Source organism: Aphidius gifuensis, linkage group LG4 (genome assembly GCF_014905175.1).
Source record: "Aphidius gifuensis isolate YNYX2018 linkage group LG4, ASM1490517v1, whole genome shotgun sequence".
Classification (NCBI taxonomy): domain Eukaryota; kingdom Metazoa; phylum Arthropoda; class Insecta; order Hymenoptera; family Braconidae; genus Aphidius; species Aphidius gifuensis.
The window spans coordinates 872,270-892,613 of record NC_057791.1 but is presented as its reverse complement, the minus strand read 5'-3'; the positions used below and the strand labels follow the sequence as shown (position 1 = coordinate 892,613).

General features: G+C 22.9%; 1 protein-coding gene and 1 non-coding gene across 5 annotated transcripts; both read right to left on the bottom strand.

The window, feature by feature from the left end:
- Positions 1-1,236: 1,236 nt before the first annotated feature.
- LOC122854281 (tetraspanin-1) lies at positions 1,237-20,328 on the bottom strand. Of its 4 annotated transcripts, XM_044154774.1 has the most exons (10): positions 19,963-20,328; positions 10,565-10,651; positions 10,383-10,490; positions 4,194-4,322; positions 4,044-4,118; positions 3,827-3,952; positions 3,446-3,607; positions 3,224-3,365; positions 2,409-2,489; positions 1,340-1,531 (listed from the first exon to the last, which is right to left on the bottom strand). In XM_044154774.1, exons 2-9 carry the CDS (start codon positions 10,622-10,624, stop codon positions 2,455-2,457), a joined length of 837 nt encoding a protein of 278 aa, XP_044010709.1. In that variant the 5' UTR covers positions 10,625-10,651; positions 19,963-20,328; the 3' UTR covers positions 1,340-1,531; positions 2,409-2,454. The 4 variants fall into 4 exon arrangements, with proteins under 4 accessions (XP_044010707.1, XP_044010708.1, XP_044010710.1 ...); XM_044154772.1 differs by having other exon boundaries at positions 1,237-2,901; XM_044154773.1 differs by having other exon boundaries at positions 1,237-2,489.
- Positions 17,184-17,256, bottom strand: Trnak-cuu. The gene has a single exon. It is a non-coding gene; the product is annotated as a tRNA-Lys (tRNA).
- Positions 20,329-20,344: the final 16 nt, after the last annotated feature.

Here is a 20,344-nt window from a genome sequence, read left to right as displayed (position 1 = left end):
AATAAAACAACAAATACCTCTTATATAGTTCTATTATCCTAATATAAATACCTAATTTTCCCGAAAACCGCCGGACGGATTTTTTAATTTATTAGGGAATTATGAAGTAAAAGGAGTAAAGTTCAAAAAACACCGAATACCTCTTGTGTAGTCCTATGCTCCTAATACTAAAACCCAATTTTCTCGAAAACTGTCGGACGATGTTCATAAAAATTTTCAAATTAAATTATATACATTATATTTCATTAAAAATAATAGGAAAAGTTTTATTATTTTTTTTTATTTAGTTCATATATATTTTATACAAAATAAAGATAAACAAAAAAAAAAAAAAAAAAAAAAAAACAATACATTAATTATTACCAGTATAATTTTTCTTACATTTTAATTTTTTTCTTTTTTAATATTTCAAATAGAAGAATAATTTCTTACAATAAATACGAGTTACAATATAATATTTAATGTGAATTTAAAATATTATCATTAAATTTTTGCAGTTATTTACTTTTACAAGTCGTTTAATATTTAATTACAAAATAATATTATAAATAATGAAAGAAAAAAAAAAATGACAATAAACTCAACAAGTGAACAAATAATAATATTGAAATATAATTATAAATAACTGGTCAATTTTTACTGGGTTATTAAATTATCATTAATAAATTCACCCTAAAATAATAGAAAAATTTGTTTCTTTTTTTTCTTTCTGTATTTTTTGTACAATGAATTTTTATCGAAAATACTCAAAATCAATAAGAGCATACAGTTTTTTATTTTTTTTCATCTATAAATTAATTATAAATAAATTATTTATAGTGCTTGCCAAAAAAAACATACAATACTCTTAAATTTCTTGTGATTTCTATGAGAAATATTTCTCTCATAATCTACATACTTTCAGAATAAAATAGATAAATTTTTCTATTAATTTATATTTCAACTTATTCTAAATTCAAGAAGTCTCATACATTTACAATAATATATTGTATATATAGCTTATATCTTAAATTTGTTTATATCATTTGTTGACTGTTATTTTTTTTTTTACACAATGACAACGAGAAAAATACTATTGAACATTATTTAAACGTGAGACATGGAAATCCAAAAATTTAATTAACAAAAAAAAAACATATTGAAGAAAAAGTAATAACAATTTTCATTTGGAATGGCTGAGTTTATTCACATGTCTCACGTTGATTAATCTATAATTATATTCTTGAATTTTATACATTTCTTTTTTTTTTTTATCTAATGAGTCTTGACTCATTAATTAATTTCATATTTACTTTGTTTTTTTTTTTATAAGGTTGTTATGGTTGTGCAACGTTTTAAATCTGGACATTTTATTTTTGTTTATGGATTATTATTATTATTAATTTTGTATTTATTGGAGATTGGGTTTTCTTTGTCAAGCAAGCAAGGCACAAGATGTCTAATGACTCAAGACGTGCGAATACTATGAGATACTACTCGATAGATTGTTGGATGTTAACGTCTCGTCAGCAACAGCACCACCATGTTAACACTGTAATTAAAATTTCTAGAGTGCAACGTTCATGATAGTTGTATAGAATATAAAAAGATTAACAAATTTATTTGTCTACTAAAAGTTGAAAAATTAAATTAGCAAATTAGCAAATTATAAAAGTAAAAAAAAAACTATATTAAAATTAATAAAACAAACAAATTATATTGTTTATTTAATTTTTCAACTTTATTAATTATTGCGCCCCCATTTTAGTTATGAAGCTAGTAAAAAATTTTAATAATAAAACTGTGCAAAAGATAATTAAAATTATACTTTATCTAATTCCAAAAAAAAGGTAAATTATTTTTAAGATAGAAAACAAGAAGAGTGTCTTAAACAAGGTGATTTAATTTGCTTACAATTGACCAGTTGGTTTTTTTATTTTTTTAAAATTTAACTATCAACAATTTAAATAGAAGATTGAATAATAAAAAATGCTTGATGCTTGGATGAGTTGAGACATTATTGGATCATTACTACAAATTTCACCCACACGATTATTAACATCTTGGTTCATAAATTACATGAACTTTTCACTTTTAATTTATTCAAATATTATTGCATAATTTTTAACTAAAACTTTCTCAATTTATCGAAACTATTTTTCTTCAAATTTTACTACTAATTTTGTCTTTTTTTTACTATTGAATTACTCTTGAATTTTTAAGTATTTATTCTTGAAAATAAATAATAAAGCAAGCAGTGGTTTTGGGTCAATTGTCAATTGACACTTTCACCTTATTTTGACACGTTAAAAAGTCATGAAAGTTTAAAAAGAAAGGAAAAAAATAAACCACATATTTACAAAGATATATAAAAATAAAATAAAGTAGAATTGAAAGGGGGGAAAATAGCGGGGGGAAATATTAAATACCTCACCGGAAAACCATCATCCTCTCATCAATTCACCATCACCCGATTCACCAGGCCTGTCTCGACGACACATCAACGCAAGCTATAAGAATGATTATTTAAAATATAAAATTATAATTTATTTATTAATATTATTATTGCAAAAGCTATTGTTATTATTATGAATGATATTTTAATGAATTAGATGGTGTTTTAATGTGTTGAATGGTTTTTTTTTTAAATGTATGTTAATTAATATATTATTGCGCAAAACCCAGCCAACTATTATTACTGCAAGTAGAATTAAAAATGGAAATTAAAAAGAAATGATTATTATTTTAATTATTTAGGACTTCTACCAAATTGGGAGCACAATGTTTTGTTTAAAAATTAAAATTACAACTAATTTAAATATTAATATGAAAAAAAAAAAAAATATCTCGCGAGGTCAGCCGATCATAATGATATCCCTGTATCGATTTACTTGTTGCCGGGTGGCTCTACACATCGATAAACTGTAAATTAAATTACCCAGAATATGAAAAAAAAAAAAAATAAAATCAACAACAAATTAACTATATTGTAAAAATAATATGCAAATTAAAAACAAAAAAAAAAAGGCATTTAAAAATAATATAAAAGTTAAAAACAAATGATAGAAAAAATATTAAACAAAAAAAAATTCATGAAACAAATAAATGACGTGCATTGATGTTACTATTGAATGGATGGTTTTTTTTTTTTTTTTTAATTTTGAATAATTAATTAATCATCTTTGGTATGTTTTAATGAATTAAATTTATGGTTTTAAATGAACAACTTTAATTCCGAGCCTACCATGTTGTGGACGCCAATGACAACATACTAAATACATTGCCATTATTATTGCAAGTACTTCAACAAATATTATTGATGATCCAATGACAATAATTATTTCTTGATTTCGTTGAACCATATCAACAACAGCTTGATAACATCCCTATAAATAATAATCAAGTTTTTTTTATTTTATTTTATTTTTTGTATCTTGTAATATATTAATTGAAAATAATAATTTACCTTTTGGAAATTTGAATTTGAAGATGAAGGATTATTTTGGCATCCATCTAATAATTTTCCTCCTTCTTTTTTGCAACAAGCTGCAGGTGCCAATTTTCCAGTTTCTTTCCAACTGTTACTTTTTTCAAAATCCTTGTAACTTTCAACACCACAACATTGCATCTAATAAGGAAAAAAAATTAACATTATAATTATGTTTTTATTTATTTTATGATGTTTAACAAAAAAAAGGCAAGTTTTTTCTAGCAAATGATGATGATATTAACAGACTACCGTAACAAAGTAGAACACAGCCGGAAGAGCTTATACAATACTTGTTGCGTTTTAAATAAAATTAAATAAAAATTAAGATATTATTAAATTTATTCATGATTTATTTACCTGTGTCATGATACCATCCCACGTAGCTGATATAGCTTGAGTCTTATTGAATGGCATGGGTTGAGAATCAAGTTCTACATAATCTTCAATTGTTAATTTCAAAACATTTTTAATATGACTGTCGGCCTGATAAACATAAATAAATAAATTATATTAATTTTTTATTGAAATCAAATTATAATAAATTGATAGTGCTGTAATAAATAAAATAACTTACACCAGAATAAAGATTGTGAGCAAGACCAACAGCAACACATTCAAGACCAAGAATGATAATAATTAAAATTCCATACTGAAAATAATATAAAGTTATAAATAAATTAAACTTGAAATAATATTATTGTTTTAAAGCTAAGGAAAAACTTACAACGCAAAGAAGACATCTTGATTCAACAGCTGCACCACAGTAGCCAAAGAAACAGACAATAAATGCAAGTGCTCCAGCAACAATCAAACAGTATGCTATCAATGATATCACATTAGCATTTGTCTCATTCTGTAAATACAAAAAAAATTAAATATTAATAAATTGTTATTTAAATCATCTCATGAAATATAAATTTTTTATATTTATATCAGAGAAAGTTTAATCACGATTTGTGCTACAAATTACTTTATAAGGTCAGTTAAATAATTCACCTAAACTATCTAATAATAATCATCAATTTCTAGGTACTATGTTTCCCACTGAAAATATAATCCATCATAGTGAAAAAAAAAATAATGCTAACAGCTTATTCAACCTGTTGAACTTTTGTATTTTTAAAAAATATATTTATTGTCTTTTGATTGATTAAAATTACATCAAGATAATTTATAATAATAAATTTATCAAGAAAAAAATATACTCTCAAGATAATTCCATGTCAAGTTAACGAAAAAAATATAAAAAAAGTTTCCAACACCTGTTGATTAGCAAGTGTCTCAAATACTTGCATGTCACACAAAAATTGATTTTATAATAATCAAGTAGAGTTTTGTAAAATAGTCATCAAAATATAAGACAGTTAATTGATTTTATTTTTTAAATAACAAGACTGGGTCAATAGTGAGGTAGCTAACCCGAATAAAGCATCATTAAATAATCATAGAAAAAATAAAGTTGTACAGTAGGACAGGTCAGGTCGTCAAAATTGATTTTACCATACAACTGGGCTATAAAAATTGATCAACAATTTATTTTTCAATAAATTTTTCTATTTTTAATTTACAATATGATTGTCATTAAATAAAATTTTTTAAACAAATAAATACTAAACTCTACAGGGAATATTTTAATTAATATCCAACAGTGATGATGTCAATGACAATGAGAGCTTTTCTATTTGTCGAAATCCTCAAACGAAAAGCCAATTTATGTAGCAAATTTAACTGTGTCTTTGACAGACAAATATCATTAAGATATTTAATTAAAATATATTTTACAATGTCATTTTATTGTCTCGTAATTTAAAAAAATAATTACTATTTTGTTGCCAACTCATGTGGGCAGGTACTGATAGAAACAAATGATTTATCAAATAAATAAACTTGTTTTTTTTTTTCGATTATTTGATAATACAGTTTATTAAAAATAAAGCTGACAAGTGGGATGATAATATGCGACTCTTAAATAATATTAAGGTATATTATAAAATGACTTATTAGTGTCAGATCAGTTGTTTACAACGTAGGTTGTTGTTGTGGGAGTTGATACTGTCTTGAATATTTATATTTATTATTATTCACCAAGTTATTAAAGACTCAAAGTCAAACTGCGAAAATGTCTTTCAAATGATAATGATGTAATATTTTATTTTTACTCTTTTTTTTTTTATTATTTACAATATGTTTCTTCTTTTTTTTTTCACACGAATTATGATGATCGTTCATCATCATCATCACCATCATGACAATGTAGATAAACAGAGACAAAATTTATACAATAAAGTCATGTGAATTTATCAAGGTCAATGCTATATCAAGTATTATTTTTTTTATTTTCAAATGTATATTATTTAATGTACGAAAATGGTATTGAAAATATTTTTATTCAAGTTTTAATATCATATCCAAAATTGGCAATAAAAAAATATTTATTTGAATGAATTTAATATTTAATTTTAGCCAAGAAGTTCGTTGACATTAATTAAAGAAAAATTAAAACAACTGAAGTGTCTCAATATGACAAAAAATAATTTGTTTTTAAAGCAAAGAAAGTTTTAACTTTTACTTTACTGTGTTGATAATAATTATTATTAACAAAATAAAAACACGCTAGCTTTTTTTTTTTTTTTTTAATTTCAGGGATTAATATTTTTATCATCATGATAATGACTAGTTATGATTATATTATCTTGAACAATATGAGAATAAAATTAATCAAGTAAATTGAAACGACCCAGTGAGTAGTCAGCCAATTTCTCTTAAAATATAATTTAATTAAGGTCAAAAATTAAATTATTAAATTCACACAATAATATATAAAAACATATTTTTTTAAATTTTGGCCTAAATAATATATGAGTTTTTCGTGACCCTATTGTTTTTCTTCACAAATAAAATAATAAAAAAATTATTTATCATTATCAAATTTAGAGATATATATCAAGTACTTTAAACTGTAACATCTTAGTCATATTATTATCTTAAATTTACCAAGTAAATTCCAGTGTTAGTGATGAAAATTTTTTATCATGTTTACTGATGATTTCGTTTATTTGCATGACCAAGTGCGCTTTGAGTATTATGTTTACGTGGGTGTGGTCTGCTTCTCCCTTTCATGACTCGAGATGACATAAATAATTATTAAAAAAATTAAAAAAAAAATGACATTAAAACATTAAAAGTCAACACGGCTATATGATCTTGATGGTGTTGAGCAAGATGACTGTGATAATGGCATCAACTTCCATCTTTATGAATTTAATTTTCTCAATTTTTTATACAAAAGTTTCTTGCATAAATATTTCGTCATTGTAAAATATAATTTACAGGTAATTATTAGCATATTATTCAATTTATTTTTATTTGTTTTATAAATTCTTTCGAGTTGCTAAGAAATGTAAAAATACAAACATTTATTCTTGTCTCAATCATTATTTTCAGCTTGTTTTTATATTTTCTTTGCATAAATATTTGGCTCCGTGAAGTTGGCGCACAACTTCAACGTAGAAACTTCATATAGGGCTTAAAAGAAGGCTCTGAATTTGTAGTATTTTGTAGTAAAAAAATTAGAATTTGTAGTTCAAAAATAAAGGGTTAAAAAAAGGGTTAAAAGCAATTTTCTTCAAAAAATCGACTACGGACGTTGTATATAGGTCAAAAATCTTTGTCAGAATATGTAGTAATTTGTAGTGAAAAAATTAGAATTTGTAGTTCAATAGTTTTCCCGGAAAAATAATTTATTTATTAAGGTATTTATAAAACAAGTTTATTTTTCATGAAAATTATCAAACTACAAATTATAATTTTTTCACTAAAATTGCAGTAAGTCTTTCTGCATTAAAAAAATATAACAATTTTCATTTTGGACAATAAAGAAAAAAGTTATGCGATTTTTTATTATTATATCAAATTTTAAATGTTAATTAACTTTTTTAATTATTGATAATTTCAAATTTCACTATGATAGAATGGAAACCCAAAAAAAGCCCATAAAAATGAGCCTACCTTTTTTTAATTTGAACAATTATTGACAAAGTTGTGCTAGCTTAGGCTTAAGGTAGCACAACAATAGACTTAAAAAAAAAAAATAATATCGAAAAAAAATTTTACTATGATAAAATAAATTCCCAAAAAAAGCCCATAAAAATGAGCTCATCTTTTTTCAATTCAAACAATTATTGACAAAGTTGTGCTAGCTTAAGTTTAAACTTAAGCAACACTGCATTTAAAAAATCTACAAAAGCCCAAAAATCGATATTACCACCCAAAAAAGCCCAAAAAAGGCTAAAATTCCCATTATAGCCTTTTTTATCGATGCCCATGTTGGTGAGCTAGCTTTATAGAGGTTCGGCAATTAAAAATCGTTTTATCCTTTTTTCCTTTTTAAAAATAATTTATTTATCCTTTTTTCCTTTTTCCTTTTTCCTTTTTCGGTAACTAAAAATCGTTTTATCCTTTTTTCCTTTTTAAAAATAATTTATTTATCCTTTATTCCTTTTTTCCCTTTTTCGGTAACTAAAAATCGTTTTATCCTTTTTTCCTTTTTTGCAGAACCTCCACCGTCCATCTATTCGGCAATTAAAAATCGTTCTTTCCAAAAATAGGAAAGATGGACGGTGGAGGTTCTGCAAAAAGGGAAAAAAGGAATAAAGGATAAATAAATTATTTTTAAAAAGGAAAAAAGGATAAAACGATTTTTAGTTACCGAAAAAGGAAAAAGGAAAAAAGGATAAATAAATTATTTTTAAAAAGGAAAAAAGGATAAAACGATTTTTAAAAAGGAAAAAAGGATAAAACGATTTTTAGTTGCCGAATTGATGGACGGTGGAGGTTCTGCAAAAAAGGAAAAAAGGATAAAACGATTTTTAATTGCCGAACCTCTATAAAGCTAGCTCACCAACATGGGCACAAATAAAAAAGGCTATAATGGGAATTTTAGCCTTTTTTGGGCTTTTTTGGGTGGTAATATCGATTTTTGGGCTTTTGTAGATTTTTTAAATGCAGTGTTGCTTAAGTTTAAACTTAAGCTAGCACAACTTTGTCAATAATTGTTTGAATTGAAAAAAGATGAGCTCATTTTTATGGGCTTTTTTTGGGAATTTATTTTATCATAGTAAAATTTTATTATTTTTTGTCGTAACTAACTTAAGCCTAAGCTAGCACAACTTTGTCAATAATTGTTCAAATTAAAAAAAGGTAGGCTCATTTTTATGGGCTTTTTTTGGGTTTCCATTCTATCATAGTGAAATTTGAAATAAGAAACATAAAAATAAAAAACAAAGAGTATTTTAATTAGATGTCTAGTAAAACTTTATCCAAGTTTTTTTTTTTAAAATAATATTTCCATTGTGTGAAATAGTATACTACACATTTCGAAGGGTCTTCTTTTTATTTTTTTTAGCTCTTTGGTTCGGTGAGTACCTTGACGAATGTCTGGACTTGCCAGTCACGAGATTATTATGAAATTCAATAACTTCCTCTACTCTATTACAATTTTTTCTACATGAATTTATTTAAATTCCTGAAAAAGTAACTCTCAGTCTAGCCTAAACAAATATTAACTTGAAAAAAAATTAAATAGAAATTAATAATATATATTTATTTGTCTATTAATTTCTAATAATTTTTGTCGAAAATATTTTATAATTTAGTTTTTAAAATATAATTGTATTTCCATCAAGGGCAAACACAAAAAATCACCATGGATTAACGTCCCTTGTTATGAAGACCCTCGACATTTTAAATAATTCATTTAAATTTTTTTTAAAAGTCTATAATGAAATAAAGACTTGGTAAATATTTTTCTACTTACATGTGTAAAATATATATTTAATTTAAATAATTTGTCATTGAATTTAAAATACAAGTGTAAACTTGAACTTGAAATAAATATACATGAGAATGACTTTGAGAAGGAAATTGTTAATAGAAAGTACTTATTAAGAATTTTCATTGTTTTTTTTTTTTTCTCACTGGGGGTCATTCACAGACAAAGTATCGTGGTTAAATTAAGAACGCTTTCGTATGTATCATCATCAGTGCGTTAAATAAGTAAGAATAAAAAAAATAAAAATAAATCTAAATTAATACAAAAAAAAAAAAAACTCCATTATATTTTACAAAGAAATAACTATAATTTTTATCCGGATATTATTTATCTGTAATTATCGTTTCACTTTAATTGGCTTTTTTTAAAAAATCAATCTCCCCAGTCTAAATTGAATTTTTTATAAATTTTTTTTAAGCTCGTTAAAATATGCCACTGATTAAATTTATCAAATAAAAAAAAAAAAAGGTATTAATTGATAATCATTGTGTGATAATTAAAATTTTTTAACAGGTGCAATAAAAGTATGTCAAATAAATTTATATAGTTGATAATTATTTCACAGTTTTAAAGTGTTAAAAATCATCTTGAAAAATAGCTTTTAATAGTTTAATATTGATTTGATGTAAAGCAAGAAAATTATAGCTGAAAGAGCAAGTGATTTGTTGTAAAATCGTGAGAAAAATAAAGAAAGTTTGCTTAAAATTATATTATAATCGTGACAATTAATTATATAAAAAAAAATATATAAGATGAACCAGTTTGTTTTTTATTTCACAAGTATCAATTAGTAAATTACAAAATAATTTACCAAGCATTATGCAATTATTTAAAAAATAAATAATTGAAAAAAAATAAATAAAAATATATATTTGGAGCATATAATTACGTAAATAAAAATTTGTGATAAAAAAAATCAAGCTGTTTACTTTTGGTATTTACAAAGTTACCTTGACAAGTTAAAAAGAATTTAAAAAAATGTTAAATAAATTTTTGTATTATTTAACTTGATAAATCATCTTGCAATATTTAAATATAATAATAATTAATAATATAATTTTTAAGATGTTCAAGTATATTTACCAGTACGTTTGAAACTTCATTGATTTCAAATGATGTAAAAACATCACCCAAAGTTTTTTTATCTAAAAGTATCCATAGCCCTGCTGCCATTGCTGCACCTCCAGCAACCTAAATTAAATTCAAAATTTAATATTTAAAATAAGGACAATATAAAATTATTATTAACGAAATATTATACTTACAAAGAAAATAAAATTAAAGAAGCACAAAAAATACTTGGAGCACGACGACATGAAACCCATGATGATGATGATGTTTTATCTTTCAATCTGCAATGAGAAAAATATAAAAATTATTTATTTATGTATTTAATAATAAGTTGACAGTTTAATTGATAAAAATAACAAGTAAAATTTTTATTTCTCATGAAATTTATTCATAATTCTATGCATTTTCTTGCTCACTAATGTTAAATTATTTTTACAATTTTTTACAATTGAAAAATCATGTTGATTATTGTATTTAGTGATATGAGAGTTTGTATGCCAGCACCTAGATACCATGCTGAATATCTAGGGCTCTACACACACTTGTTATTTTACCATCAACATCATCATCATTGAATTACACCGCAGTTTAAAAAAATAAGTATAAAAAAAAATTTACAAAAATTCTAGTTGACATAAATATTTTACAAAATGCCCGAGGGAAATCGTCAATTCCACAAACAAATATAGTCAAAGAAATACGCTTTTTTTTTTAACGTAAAAAAAAATAAACAAGTTGATTCATTAAGTGTGGTGATAAGTTGCAAGAGATCCGGATGATCAGAGGTAAATAAGGATAGATTTAATATGGTACCAGTTTGATTGGGACAAGTCTGATAAACTAGACAACGTGGCTTTGATTATGTTTGATGATTTTTATATATAAATAACAAACGAGAAAGTGGAACAACATTACTATTATCAAGATTATTAATTGTTATATTAATTTAAATATTAATTTTATACCCTGATCAAGATAATAATTAATAATTGTGAAATGAAATAATAATAGAAAATATATTTATTATTAACTTGGTCAAGGATGTCTTTTATCAATTGGCTTTGAACATCTCCCTTGCATGTTGTCCATATGAATTTCATTATAAATATACCTGATTTGATTTTAAATAAATATATAAATTTAACGGAAATGAATGAGTCAACAATATGTGATGGTTAATTACGTGCATATAATTATAAACAGAGTAGGCCATCGCAATTTAATTAGAGAATTTTTTTTTTTTTATTAGATGATTTTTTTTTTTTTTATCATGATTGACTTACTGGAAAATTTAAAAATTAAATTTTAAAATATATACTTTCAATTATGATTTATTTAAAAATAAAATAAAAATTATTTATAAATTTTTTTCAACTGCTTTAAATTGATTGATTGATTGACTGAATGAGAAAAAAATTTAAACGAAAAAAAAAATATTTTAACTATAGCCAATTGCTATTTGCTAAATTATTTCGAGAAAAAAAAAGAATGATGTATATTTAATTTAATTTATTTGGATATAATGAAAAAACTTGAGATGATAATTTATTTTTAAAACAAGCTTTTGTTGCCATTTCGAGTCAATGAACCCGCGAGTAGTGTCGCTCACGACAGGTGACTATAGAGGGGGGCAGGGGATTAATCACCCCGCATACAAAATCGATATTTATGTATATATAAATATATAGAAATGCAAGCTTAAACTATTTCGTGCACGAAACGATAGAAGGGTCAACGTCAAAACACTAGAAAAAAAAAAATAAACAAATCATAATAAAAATGAGATAAAAAAAATATTCGAGTTCATTGAGCCAGAATGAATCAACAAAGAGGCAAAAATTTTTTTTTATTTTTATCATAAATTTTCTATTGTTTTATTAATCATCACTGTGATTCATGTTGTGTGATTTTTAATCATTTAAATTTTAATTTTCTTTATCAATTTTAGTCATCGAAAAAATACATAGAGTCATAGCTCTTTTTTTTTTCGTAAGGAAAAATATTTGAATTAATTAAAAGCAGTAATGTTTATTTAAATAAATGAATAAATTTATATTATTTATTTAATTTTATGATAAATAACAAATATAAAATTATTTAAATTTTATTTTAAATTTATGAAAATAATTGTTTCGATTTTCAAGAAATATTCATTTCGATTTTCGAAAAAAATTTATTTCGATTTCGAAAAAAATTTATTTCGATTTCGAAAAACATTTATTTCGATTTTCGAAAAATTTTTATTTCTATAATTTTATACTAATGTTTATCTAATTAAATTATTAGTAATTAAATTCTACAACATTTTTTCATAATAAATATTTAAAAAATAAAATAACAATAAATTTTTTTCAACTCAAATAGAACTTGGATATTTTTTTACATCTAAATTCCAATTTATCTATAGAAATAATAATTTTTTGTAATTTCTAACATTTCAATTAATAATTTTAAATTAACCTTATTTTATTATTCAATTTTTAAATTGGCATTTTACAGGTGGTTTATTTAAAAAAAGAGAGAAAGGAGCTTTGGGAATAAAGTTTGAATCAAGTCCCACCGACAAACATGTATTAAATTCAATAAAAAAAAAAAAAAGGAATCTTGGGATTCTCACGAGTAAAACATGAACAAGATTATCCAGCAACAATATATAAACGCACATGTGATGAAAAATATGGTCCTGATACACAATTGCAATTCTAGACTGTCGAGGGCAAATAAAAAAAAAAATCATTTATAAAAAGAAAAACCATATATACACTAACACATTTATTATATATCCCACCCACTTGTTCACATTTATATATAACAGCGAGTAAAATATATATAAACATTATCCATAATATAAATAAACTTAAAAATAATAATAATGACAAGAATAACAACAACAACAATTGTGACTTGATATAGACTCGATGGAATATTGTTTAGCACGTGGAATTTTACTCTCACGGTCACACTATTGTTAATATGCAACATGGATCGCATATTCTGATTAAGAAAATAAAATTGTACATTGTTTACAATACATGTCTGCATGTTGAAAAATTAAAGGAAAAAAAAATGAAATTACATTTGCGATATTCCCAAGATTGTGTTTACGTAATTTTTTTTTTTATTATCAAAAATTAATATTATTATATACTTGAAAAGGTAAATAATAAATTATAAATAAAATTCATTTATTTATTTTAAATATGGTTAATTGTTGTTGTTGTTATATATTATCAATATTATTTTTAAATTTAAACTTAGAAGAGATTTGAAAATATTATTGATGAATGCAGGTTTAATTTTTTTTATTTTTTGGTGAATTGAAAGAGATTATTTGAGAGTGAATGTCTGAATGAGGAACAAGCAGATGGCTTAATAAAAATGAACAAAAAAATATTTTATGTGGTAGATAGAGGAGTAATATAAAAAATAATAAAAAAAAAGAGTGACGGGAAATCAAGTTTCTTTGGTTGTGGAATGTCGTCTTGGTTGCATTGACGGTATGCAGATATATAATATTTGTTAAGTTAAATCAAACTCTCACGTTTTCCATTTCTAATTTATTTATTATATTAATTTGAATCTTGATATCCTATATAAATATTAAAATACAAAAATAAATTTCAAATTTTAGTAAAAGTATTATTTAAATTTATTTTGAAAATAAAGAAAATTAAAACATCTACAACAAACAAGTGTATTTTGTATTTTAAATAACATAAAAATAAATACGACTTTTAACGAAAAAAACTGGTGATTAGAGCTTTAAAATTAATTGATAATTAACGTGTAAAAATCTTTGTAAAAAATAAATAAAATACAAGAAAAAAAAAGGTAAAAAATTCAAGTTGTTTTATAAAATGTCTGGATTTAAATTTTAATTCAACAAAATTAGATACATCCGGAATAATAATAAATTATAATATCGCATACGTGACTTTTAAAAGCGTCTTATAGTTAATTAGTGATTTAACTATTATTCACAACTTGAATAATAATCGTTTAATTTAATATCTAAATTTTTGTTGTTGCCTTTCATTTATTATTTTTTATTTTAATTCTCTACAAATTTTTTAACTAAAATATCTGAATATCTGAAAATTTTAATTAAAAAATGTGGATAAAAAAAATAGATAAAGTACATTTTTTTAATCGAAAAAATCTGGATACAATAGAAAAAGCCGCGAGCTATTTTTTTTTTTTTTTTTAAATTTTTTATATTAAATTTACTTGAATTAACAGTCATTAAGAGTGATTAATTTATTTCCTTTTCAAGTATTCAAGATAATAAAGATGAAAAAAAAAAAAAAATAAATAAAAAAAGTTGGAAAGTAGAGCAACAAAATGGGTCAAGGCATTGCAGTTGTTCCATAATCCCCGGGCAAAAGGTCTGCACAGTGTAAATATTAAATTCGACTTTTCAATTGAGGATGAAATATAATGAAAATATTATTGAAATAAAAAAGAAAAACTATTGAATTTTTTAAAAATAAATACTCCATTGACATGACTAAAATTAAGACTAAAATCTCATTGAAATTTTTTAAAAAGAAAAAAAAAAAACACTGAATAATTTATTCCCAATTATATTTTGTTTATTTTTACTTGTTTTTTGTTTGATGTTGAATGAGTAAATGGGGATGTATATTGCAACGATGCATGTGTCGGTGCATGTTGAATAATCAAAGGATAAAAAAAGTGCATGTACATGGATGGATGATAAAAAACAAAAAACAACACCAAAATGATTGGGTTGAAATGGTCGGTGCGTTTGTCAAAGACAGCGTGATTCTTTTACCAATGAAAATTTTACCGTTAATGGGATATGGTAGAAACATATCAAGTTTGTATAAACGATCAAAGTAAAACACAAATAAATACTCGAAAATAAATGTAATTTTAAAAATCAAAAACTAATCAATTTTTTAATATAAAATATTTACAAAATAACAAAACAAATTTCGATTTATTTTAGTAGAAAAAATAATCGAAATTCTTTATTTTAATGCAAAAAATAACATAAGTTATTTAAAGACCATCTAATTAGCAGTAAAAAAAAAAGGGGGATTTAAATTTTTGTCATTTTATCATAAAGAAAATATATAGGTCACGAAAAAAGAATTTTTTTTTTTTAGAAAATAAAACAATTCTCTTGCGTAAACGAAAAAAAAATAGAAAAAATTTATAAAACCAGTTTTAACGAAATAAATTTTTCCAAAATAAAAAAAAGAGATTCCTAAATGTATTAATTTATTAAATGAAATGAAAAAAATTTATAAAATGATATATAATAAATTTCGATAAAAAGTAAAAATATTTAAAATATTTTTTCGACTGTATTTATAAATTAAATTAAATAAATAAAAAATGTTTAAATTAAAAAATAAAAACCTAAATAATTTAAAAAAAGAATTTCATTATTAAATTGATTTAAAATTTGATAATAATATTTTTAAAAATGGTTTATTTCAATGAATAATAAATAATTTTATAAAATCGATTATTTATTTCGGGGAGAGACAATTTTTCGATTTGATTTCGATTTGACTGTTAGTAAATTAATAACATACCTATTTGTTATTATTTTCACAAATATTAACCTGCCAATATTTCAAATTCCATTATCAATAAAAATTAAAAATTAAAAAACATTTATAAACATCAAATGAAAATTCAATAAAATATAATAAACAATTTTTTTTTTTTTCTGTTAGTATAATTTCGAAAAAGAAAAATGAATCAGATGATTATGAGGGTGACACAATATAAGGGTGCAGTTTGGAAAAACACAAAGGGGCGAAAAATATAAAAATAAAAAAAATAAAAAAAAAAATTATATACATGTCTGATGTAGTGTAACTGGCGTTTCCATAACGACCTACTCTATGAACTCATACTGACAATATCTACTCTGTATTTTTTTTCATTTTAAATATTTATTTCCATTGTCTCTAAACATGTGTGTAGTCATAGGGAAAAAATATATAAAAAAAATCTATTTTAGTCATACTCATCATCCTTTTCTTTGCGTATTATATAATTATTATTTTTAATAAATAAACAAGATAATTTTTAATAAAAATTGAATTAACATTTAACAACATGTGCGTGACACAATTATTAAATTTCCAGTTTTTTTTTTTTCTTTTATATCATGTTTTTTTTTCTTGTCAACTAATCAGATAATTTATCAAGACTAGTTTTATGATGTACCTTTAAAATGTACTGTGCATGATATGAGTAATATATATTTTAAAATTCAATTATTCATTCAGCAGGGTCGTCGTACTACTCGCTTGAGAAAAATATTGAAATTTAGTTTATTAATATTTTTAATGTATTTAATACCTGATCGAGTTGCAGTTATTTTTTTTTTTTTTTTATTTATTTACCTGATCATCTTGGTTAATATTACCATTATTATTTACAGTGTGTATATTATATTTATTTTTATTTCTCACGACTTTGAGAGTGCAAAGCGAAAGTACAATAATACTTCCGTGAATTATATCTCTCTTGTTGCAAATATAAATATAAATTTCAATAGTTTAAATTTATTTTAAATGATGGAATTGAAGAATGATGCCACACCTTCAAGATATATATTTTTTTTTTCATTTTAAATTATATATAAGGGTATTTTCGATAGCTTTTTCGTAAAAATAGTAAAAACATTTGAGTAAATTATGAAAGTTATTTGTTTAAAAAATAATGATAATTAAGGGTTAATTTTTATTTGGGTAGAAAAAAAATTAAGAGACAAATGGGGTATGGTAAATGGTATATTTTTTTGTTGATTTTAGCAAAAAATAACGCCTCCCAACGTGGGGCTCGAACCCACGACCCTGAGATTAAGAGTCTCATGCTCTACCGACTGAGCTAGCCGGGAGATGACTTTAGGGAAAACATTTTCCTTTAAAACACTGAGTCACTCGAATGACACATTTAATTTAAAAAAAAAAGGAAAATGATTGTTTTTTAAATAAAAAGTAAAAAAATTTACTCCAAAATGAAAATAGAAATTTTTTTGTTTAAAAAATTTACTCCAAAATAAAAGTTAATGTATTTTAATTGTATTTTTTATATATTTTTTATTTTGGAGTAAATTTTTGATGAATAATTTTTATATTTAATTGTAATAATTAAATAATTATTGAACAATAAACTACGATTGAACATTTTAACAATTGCAATTATTCAATTACTAGAGTTGCATTTATATGATTTGATTAGATCCCACTGAGATCTTTGAACTCGTCTGTTTATTATTATACCTCAACAACAAAAAACACTTATATATATTGTACTTGAACAAGCCAAACACACTTAAACACTTAAATACATGTATTTTGTTGGTGAGCTATTATATAAAAATAAAACTGTTGCAAGAGAAAATTAGAGAAAAAATATTTAAAAAAAGAAGAATTAACTATAAGGTGTAATCTCAGCAATGAAAAATATTAATAAAATTAAATAAATAAATAAATTTTAATAGTTTAAAGAGTATAAAAAATAACATTGAAAGTTTAAAGAAACATTTCTTAGAGTTATTCAGTGTCTTGTCTTGGATGAGCACAATCAACTCGTCATTCAAGTCAACCCACACGTTAATTAAATATTTAAAAAATATAAAAAAATATACAATAATAATATAAACAATATTATTAAAAAATTAATGTTATTTTTTGTAATTTTAAACTTAAATTTAAAGAAAAAAAAAATTTTTAAAATGAGTAAAAAATAAATTTTAAAAATGAGTAAAAAATAATTTGTTTTTTTCTTTTTTTAATTGTTAATAAAAAATATTTTAATTGTTAATAAAAAATATTTCTCACTTATTTATTGAGCAATAAAAAATAAGTGCATAATTATTTTAAAATATTTCCTGAAATTTAAATATATAACGAAATAATAAATTTCCATAGAAATAAATTTCTAAAAATTTTTATTTCGATATTGTGTTTTTCTATTGCTATTTCGTTTTCCATTTTCGTAATGAAAAAATAAATTTTTTATCTCAAAAATTTATTTAAATGTCAAATATTTAAATAATGTAATTTAAATTTATATAAATTTTTTTTTTTTTTCAATAACAAGTGTTGAAAAAGGGTTATAGCGCAAATATCCGGTGGGAAATTTCGACCTTGATTATCGTCCTTGCATTTGATATTATTATAATGTTATTTAGAATTTTTTTTTTAAACATTTTCATGTTAAAAATAATATACACGTGTATCATTGTACTCCCTCTATTTTATATCTATTTATTTTGTAAATTATACCGACAATTTTTATATTTTTATAATGATGAGTAATGAGGGAATCAAATGATTTATTAAAAAATCCAAAGAGGGTGTCTCGTTGCTGTATTTTTTCTTATTTTTATAAATAACATATATTTAATATCAATAAAAAATAAATAAATAAAATGTTAAACAAGTATATTTATTGTTTGAGATAAAAAAATCTATACGTATCAAATTTCACAAGTGTGACGGTCAAAAAATAAAACAGATCATTTTGCAGTATAAAAAAACAAAAAAAAAAAATTGTTTAATAATAATAAACTTATGATGATGTAAAAATAAAATAAAAAATAATATTTCAAAGTTATAAAAATACCGGAAACAAGGATTGAATGACTTTTTTTTTTTTTTCGTAACGAAATCAATAAAAAAAGTAAATAATTTTCAGGACATGATAAATTATCAATAAAAAATATAAAAATACTATTAAAATATTTTAACGACAGTGTTGTATCATTTTTTAACTGCTTAAAAAAAAAAACAAAATATTAAAAAACATTCTTTAATAATAATATAGGTGTTATTAATAAAAAAACAAAAACAACAAATATTTTTAAAAAATTCAAGTAGAAATATTTGATTTTAATTTAAAAAAAAACTAAAGAGTGGGGTTTTAAAAAAAAATATACATGTTGATAGTAAACTAGGTGAATCCCTGGATGACCCAATTTTCCGACCTACTTTTCCACGAAGAAAATGGATTTCGAAAAAAAAATATTTCAAGTTCATTGAGAGTTAATTTTTATAATGAAAAAAAAAAAGCATAAATTGATATAATTATGTATAAAAAATAAGACAATATATTTAAATGATTAAAGTTAAAATTATACGACGTTTTAAAAAGGACGTGATGATGATGATGATGATGGTGGTGATAGAGCAACAAGTGGCATTTGACTAATTCAATCTGCTTCCAGGTCATATTGCCCTGGTATCGTTAGCTCAACAAAGTGTGTAAAAAGGGACATGTATATTATATATACACCCACACAACATATAACACTCATCTCAGCCAAGAAAAAAAAAAAAAAAAAAAAATGCATCCACCAAGGGAGTAAAAGCACAGGACAAAAGAATGAAAAGAAAAAAAAACTTCTTGGAATGAAAATAACAATGAAAAATAATGAAAAAAAAAAAAAAGAAACAGGTTTTCTTTTTTGTTTTTTTTTTTTTTACATAAAACAATTGAAGTTTAAATTATTCAAGATAATAATCATCAATCATGATGATTTATATTTTTTTTTTACAATTTAACGTCAAGGTCAAATAAAAATATATTGATAACTTACCAAAATGAAAAAAAATAATCCCAGAATTGACGATATTTGTTTTATTTTTAATTCAACACCCGGATTTTATCACTGGTCCTGTTTGCTTCTTCAATCTTCACCACAACAACAAACACATATGCATCAAAAATTCCCACGGTATTTTTTTGTTTTTTTCAATTAACTTTTAATATATTTTATTTATATTTTTTTAGGTTACACAAATGGACAATCACCACGCACTTTTAATTTAGCTATTAATTTGTCTTTTTAAGTAATTAATTTTGATAAAAGTTTACAAAAAAGAACAATGTAAACACACAAACGAAAAATTATAATTAAATTTGATGCTTTCACGATGACGAGTTGCGCGGTTCTGTTGGATTTTCTGTGTTTTTCCCGT

Bases quoted from the DNA above. Each gene is read 5' to 3' on its own strand.
- LOC122854281 (XM_044154772.1), bottom strand. From the start codon at position 10,624: ATGGGTTTCATGTCGTCGTGCTCCAAGTATTTTTTGTGCTTCTTTAAT. The intron at 3,953-4,043 runs GTAAGTTATTTT...TATGTTTATCAG, and splicing joins CTCACAATCTTTATTCTGGT to GCCGACAGTCATATTAAAAA. The intron at 3,608-3,826 runs GTAAATAAATCA...TTTCCTTATTAG, and splicing joins GGGATGGTATCATGACACAG to ATGCAATGTTGTGGTGTTGA.